General features: G+C 35.3%; 1 protein-coding gene across 1 annotated transcript; it reads left to right on the top strand.

Moving 5' to 3' along the window:
* The first annotated feature begins 4,817 nt into the window (after positions 1 to 4,817).
* Positions 4,818 to 5,650, top strand: LOC143569462 (uncharacterized). The gene is made up of 2 exons (XM_077055362.1): positions 4,818 to 5,109; positions 5,160 to 5,650. Exons 1-2 carry the CDS (start codon positions 4,818 to 4,820, stop codon positions 5,648 to 5,650), a joined length of 783 nt encoding a protein of 260 aa, XP_076911477.1.
* The last annotated feature ends 944 nt before the right edge of the window (positions 5,651 to 6,594 follow it).

Below are 6,594 nucleotides of genomic sequence, written 5' to 3'. Positions count from 1 at the left end.
ATAGCAAAACAAACAGGTAAGAAAAAGTAACAAGTGAATTGATTGAAACTTGAAAGTTGTTGAAACTACTCAAATGCGTATAATATCATAAATCCCTTTGTTTGTGAAAATTAGATCATTACTTTTCTAAAATAGCTTTTGTGATGATATTTAATACATGGAGTCCTCAAGTGGTTCAGAGAAAAGCTGGCATGTTTTGCCCAAACCCAGTTCAAGCAAAACATATTCAATACTTGTGGCTTCCTTAAAACACCAAAGTGGATATAAAAGAAATAAAAATGAAAAAAGAAAGAATTTACTAACCGTCACAAATTAACCTCCATATTTACCTTTTTGAACGTGCGTGGGCGAGAAGAAGTACCGGCAACTGCAACCACCAAGAAAAAAACAAAACAAAATTAATTATCGCGCTAAAGAATTATCAAATTTCAACCGTTACAACAAAAAGATATATTTAACAAGAAAGGTTCATTGATCATGCACAAGGTCAAAACTCAATAGCATGGTTGTAAAATCCCGACTAGGCGCCTATTAATCCCCGATTAATAATTGGTCCCCACCCTACTAATTAATTTTGGTCTAATCAGTCTAACGGCCAACCAAACTCGGAATAAATCAGACTTGGTCGGCGTTTTCTGGCCTGATTCCAACCAAAATCAGCAGTTTCCAGAGATATTCCACCCCCACCGCCCGACTAGTGACTACCACAACCTTGCTCGATAGTCAACACTCATCTGGCATATTGAGAATCTTTTAAAACATTGCTCCTTTGTTGCATACTAATTTTATATTAACATTAATTAATAAATTAATACATAAAGCAGCAGCTCCTCTGTTTAACATGTAGTGAATTAAACCCATATTAATCAAACAGATTCACATCTTCAAACTGATTATTCCAATGACCATCACATATAATCATCAATTTGAAATCACAATCTTAAATTAACCAATCACAAGACCTAACTTCAGCTAAAACCCCAAATTGAACCCTAAATCAGCGTAAGACGGATCCACTCATGAATTGCAAACTTACATACATCAGATATGAATCGAATAACAATCAATCAACAATAGAAACGAGTATTAATGGTAATAAAAGCAGGAGTGTATTGAATTGACATACGCATCTCTTCGGGAGTGGAGAATTGACGGCGGCCGGTAGGCTTGCCCTTAAACTTGCCTCTTCCCATCCTCCCAATTCGATCTGCAACAAGAGATTGATTTGAGGGTTTTGAAATTTGGGATTTGTTCTTCAAGAGGAAAGAGAAACCCTAGTTGTGTTGTAGAAAGAATGAGAACTCCTGCTTGTTTCATGTTTAGGAATCAAAACCCTAGAAATCAAAATCAAATGGTTGCAAACTTGAATTGAAAATATATTACAGATTATGGATAGTTTGAATCCGTTGAAGATAAAGCAATCGTTACCAGTGGTTTTGTTGGTCCGGTGAAACGCGGCAAGCTCAGATGGCAGGGAGAGGCGTGAGGCTGAGAAATGAAATCAGAGAAATCCATTTCTCCGCTTTTTGTAGAGAAACAAAACCAGAGAAATGGAAATGGTTTATTTCCATTTCTCACCTCTTTCTTTCATAAACAAACAAGAGAATTCTTTCCAATTCCATTTCTCACCCCTCAATTCCCTCTACCAAACACCCCTAATAGGATTTGCATAAATCTGTTAAAAATGTCACTTTTAGACTAGAATGAATAATTTAAAACCGATAAGTTTTTTTTACTTGTATTAAAATAAAATAATTGAATTTCCGGGACTACTACCTTGTTTTTATACTACGTTGTCCAAATTTTATATAATTAGACCAAGGAAAAGGAAAGAGTGACATGAAATAAATCAATAATTTATTAAGTGACATCAAGTAATAGATATTTTGGTACACCCACTTCCACCAAAACGGCAAAACTTGTGGTAGTCAACTGGCTCTAGCGTCGAAACCACTGATTTATTTATAACTTTTGTGTCGGATTTTGGATTTACCAATATCTGGTGATATCTAACGAAAACTACTTGCAACTAATTCTAACGAACAATTTGTAAATAAGTCACATTTATCCAATTTACGTATATGCTATTCTCTATATCTATATTTATACTATATAAATGAGGAGTCAATGACAAATTAAGACGGTGGATTATTAGGATTTCACAATTGTTTAAACATATCGTATAAGTTTAAATAGGGACAAAGTGGTCATTTAAACAATATAGTTACAATCTTAGTCCTTATATTTTAATTAACTTTATGTAAATTTAAATAATAGTTACAAATTCAACTTATATCTTTTATCTATTTCTTCTTTTTAATTTCACTTTTAACTCGACTTTTCTCACGATTTTTAAACGGTCATAACTTTGTCGTACATTAATAATTTTTTTTCCTTAAATTGCACTATATAAACAAGCAATATGTTATATTTAATTTGAGTATGGCATTATCATAGTTTGTTTGAGTTATAGAAATATTATGTTATGTATAGGTTTTTGTGGTCCGGTTTTGATGATTTTGAATTAAATTGTAAGCCAAATCGTTAGTAATGGTACTTTTTTATTAAAGATTAAAACCGGACCGTTGAAAATTAAATACAACCAAACTGAATCATTACCAACGATTTGGTTCTGATTTGGTTTGTACTTTGATAATAAGTTGAGTTTAAAATAAGAAACACTAATCTACATATAGCAACAAACGATTTCACTGTTTCAAATAGAACAATAAACGCCCATAAATCTATTACGTGATTACTAAATTCTGTGTTTCCCGTTGCATCGCGGAGCACCCGTCTAGTATTTATTAAACTCCTTGTGTAAAAATTTTCTTATCCAATAGCCATAGATATTGTAATCTCAATATCTCATAATAATACATTTTAGGTGGCAATACAACGACGGATCAGGAACATTAATTTTAGTGGGTGTGAAAAAACAAGATCACGTTAGAACATGAAAGTCAGAATGGGTCGGAAAGAAGATATAGTGAATTATAACGATGAACGAAATTCTCAAATTTTGGGAGTAAGATGATTATATTTGGTAGTCTTTTAATGGTCATTAATATGCGACTCTTAATGGTTCATAACATTTTAATGGTTAAAAGACAGCCTTAAGTCTGAATGATTAAAAGGCTACCTCTTAACCATTCATATTTCAGACTATCTTTTAAGCATTAAAAGGTTATGAACTATATGAGGTAGGATCTTAATTAATGGCTATTAAGAAGCCATCAAACAGCCCAAACCAAATCTGAATAAATAATATTTTAAATGCCCATAAGTTAGTTTGAGAGTGTCGAAGGGTTTCATTAAATAAGTTACGATGTTACTATAAGATGCATGCTGACTTTTGTTGCACCAACAATTCGGTAACATCATGCAAAAACACCATTCATGACATATGCATAGTTCCACATGGATTAAAATTTAATCAAGAAATCAAAAAGGGAGTTATGTCTTTTCTTTTTTTTCTTAAACGTACAACTAAGTAACACCGGGTACTCCGTAAGCGGCCTTCATTAGCTAAAGCTAGCCCGAGCCGGCCACGAGTTCGGACGGACGGAGCCCCCAGCGGTCCACCTATTAAGGGATTCCCCGGATAAAACCCGACCCAAACGCCCGCCAAACGACACGACAGCAAGGAGCCGGTAAAACCGGGTGAGATCAGGACTCAAACCCTGGAAAGCCAAGGTCATCAGTCATATCTCCCATATCAATAGGTGATAGTGATGTATGGACTGAAGGATTAATCTTGATAAATGTTTAAAGTTTAAAGAGTTTGAGTTTGAGTCGGTTTAGTTTATTAAATTAGGATTAAGTTGTAGTTATTATTATTAATTATTTAGTTTTCTAGTTTGAGTCTGATTAGGTTTCTTGATGAGCAAGTCATAGTTTTAGTATAAATAAATGGTTTAGGGTCATTGTATTTTGTGTGGTTTCATTCTTAATAATATTATTGAAAGAGTCGTGAGGAGTTCTCACAAAATACCGGTGTTGTTCGTGTTGCTCGATCCGATTAAGTTCAACAATTGGTATCAGAGTTTGGCTAGCTTGGGGGAAGGAAAGAAGCCACGATAGAGTTGATCTAATTAGAGAGGACAACAAGTGGGTCGATCGAGAGAAAAAAAAAGAAAGCAAGAGAGTTGGCGCTACAGAAGGATCGAGAAGGTATAATAATTAAAGAAGGCAGACAACTTATTTAGTGGAATAACAAGCATACACCACAATTATTTAAGCTTGGAATTAAAGAAAAGTCACGTGGATGGAAGGAAAAATTATGAACCAGAAGAGAATTAATTAGATAAAACTAGTTTGGGTATATTAATATGACGTCTCGTATGTCTCGTGATTTGGAGTTTTGTTTATAAATCCTGAATCATCACTAGAGATCAACAAGGAAGAAGAACGAACCCACCTGAGAAGACGGATTGCAATAGTGTAGCAATCAAACAGTGAAGAAGACGATCGTATATGTGTGAACGATCAAGAAGAAGACGAGGATGGTCGTATCTGTGTGAACGATCAAGAAGAAAAATCAACGTCAATCTGTGTGATTCGTTGAAAGAAGAAGACACAACGTTAATCTGTGTGATTCGTTGAAAGAAGAAGTAGCGTAAATCTGTGTGATTCGCTGTGATCGTATCTGTGTGAGCGATCAAAGAGGACGATTTGTGTGACGTTAAGAAGATTTGAAGAAAAGACTGGGTGATAATGCAAACAATGCAGGGAATGTCCCGGTTCGAGAAAACAACAACACCTCGTTTCAAGTACCAAGGTTGACAACAACGAACTACAACACATGGACAATTCTAATGGAGTCGGTTTTGGATGCACAAGGGTTGTGGGAGACAATTAAGCCGGTAACCGGTGGGGTCGTTGATGAAAAGAAGAACAAGATTGCAAGAGCAATTCTCTATCAAGCTTTACCAGAGGATATACTCCTTCAAGTTGCTAGGAACCGAAGTGCGAAAGACATATGGGAAGCTTTACGTGTAAGGTTTCTTGGTGCTGACAGGGTCCAAATGGCACGTTTAGCAAATTTAAGAAGAGAATTTGAGAAACTCCGTATGAGGAGACAGATACGATTGAAGAGTTTGCTGGAAAGTTAGCCGGATTTATTTCAAGATATACTAGTCTTGATTCAAATCTCGAAGATGAAGTGTTAGTGCGAAAGCTGTTAGATTCGGTGCCAAAGAAATATCTTCAGATTGTTGCTTCTATAGAGCAGTATTCAGATCTTGACACCATGCCATTCGAAGAAGCAATAGGCAGGTTGAAGGCCTATGAGGAACGAATCAGAGAGCAAGATGAGACGGGTGATAGCGGACAAGGTAAGTTGTTGCTAACTAAAACTGATGGACAGGAAAGTTCGAAGAAAGAAGAGGATGTTTGTGAATGTTGTGGACGAGGGAAAAGTGACCATGGACGTGGCCGAGGTAGAGGACGTGGTGTTGGACAAGGTAGAGGAAGTCGATTCCAACCTAGTGAAAATCAAAAGGAGAAAGGTATGGGTCGAGGTAAAGCTCATATCAGATGCTATAATTGTCTTGAGTATGGTCATTTTGCATATGAGTGCCCCGGGCCAAAACCGAAAGAAGAAGCTACTAATTTGGTTTGTGAAGATTTGAATCCAACACTATTTTGAAGAGTAACGAGTCCATATCAAGATTAAGGGGGTGAATGAAGGATTAATCTTGATAAAGGTTTAAAGTTTAAAGAGTTTGAGTTTTAGTCGGTTTAGTTTATTAAATCAGGAATAAGTTGTAGTTATTATTATTAATTTATTTAGTTTCCTAGTTTGAGTCTAATTAGGTTTCTTGGTGAGCAAGTCATAGTTTTAGTATAAATAAATGGTTTAGGGTCATTGTATTTTGTGTGGTTTCATTCTTAATAATATTATTGAAAGAGTCGTGATGAGTTCTCACAAAATATCGGTGTTGTTCGTGTTGCTCGATCCGATTAAGTCCAACATGAACCCCCTACCTCTCACTAGTAAATTGAGTGTTTTACCGTTGAGCCACATCCAATTTATAGAGGTTTATGTCTTTAAATCAAATAAACCTTTCCACAACCAAGAATATTAAATTACCAATAAATATAGCATAGAACAGATTACCAAATTCAAATTGAACAGATAACCAAATGCATAGAGTAATCTAAATTGAATGAATAGTTGCTAAGAAAATACAGTAGCAAACAAAAAAAGAAGATATAAATTAAGTGAATAGTTCAACAACTTGCAATCTAATTTGATGCAAAGAAGAAAAAAAATCAATTTTATGCTAATTAAAATTAGCAAACAATAGAACACGAAAATATCTGGGTGTGGCAAGAACTAGGAATTAATGGTGGACTATATGCGGATGCAAATTTCCGTATACGAACTTCTTGAACCGATTTCAACCAGGATTTCAATTTTCGCAAAGCGGTAGTAACGAGGTACTGGATTGAGGGGCCCTTCAATAAATTTTGAAGGGGCGTAAGTTTATTTGGTCTAGTTTTAATTGTTATTACACTTGTGGACTAAAATTGAATGACCCTTACTGGGAGAAACATGAACCACCCCCCCCCCCCCCTATGCGGCAATTT

This window comes from Bidens hawaiensis, unplaced genomic scaffold, assembly GCF_021521415.1.
Source record: "Bidens hawaiensis isolate Kalapana, Puna unplaced genomic scaffold, B.hawaiensis_p1.1 tig00024485_1, whole genome shotgun sequence".
In the NCBI taxonomy this organism is placed as follows: Eukaryota; Viridiplantae; Streptophyta; class Magnoliopsida; order Asterales; family Asteraceae; genus Bidens; species Bidens hawaiensis.
Note: the sequence above shows the minus strand (reverse complement) of the source record. Positions and strands in the feature narration are given on the sequence as shown.

What these genes read in the sequence shown, in the direction of transcription:
- LOC143569462 (XM_077055362.1), top strand. Translation starts at nt 4,818, where the DNA reads ATGGAGTCGGTTTTGGATGCACAAGGGTTGTGGGAGACAATTAAGCCG. An exon ending in ATTGAAGAGTTTGCTGGAAA is followed by an intron (nt 5,110 to 5,159) that starts GTTAGCCGGATT and finishes CAAATCTCGAAG; the next exon opens with ATGAAGTGTTAGTGCGAAAG.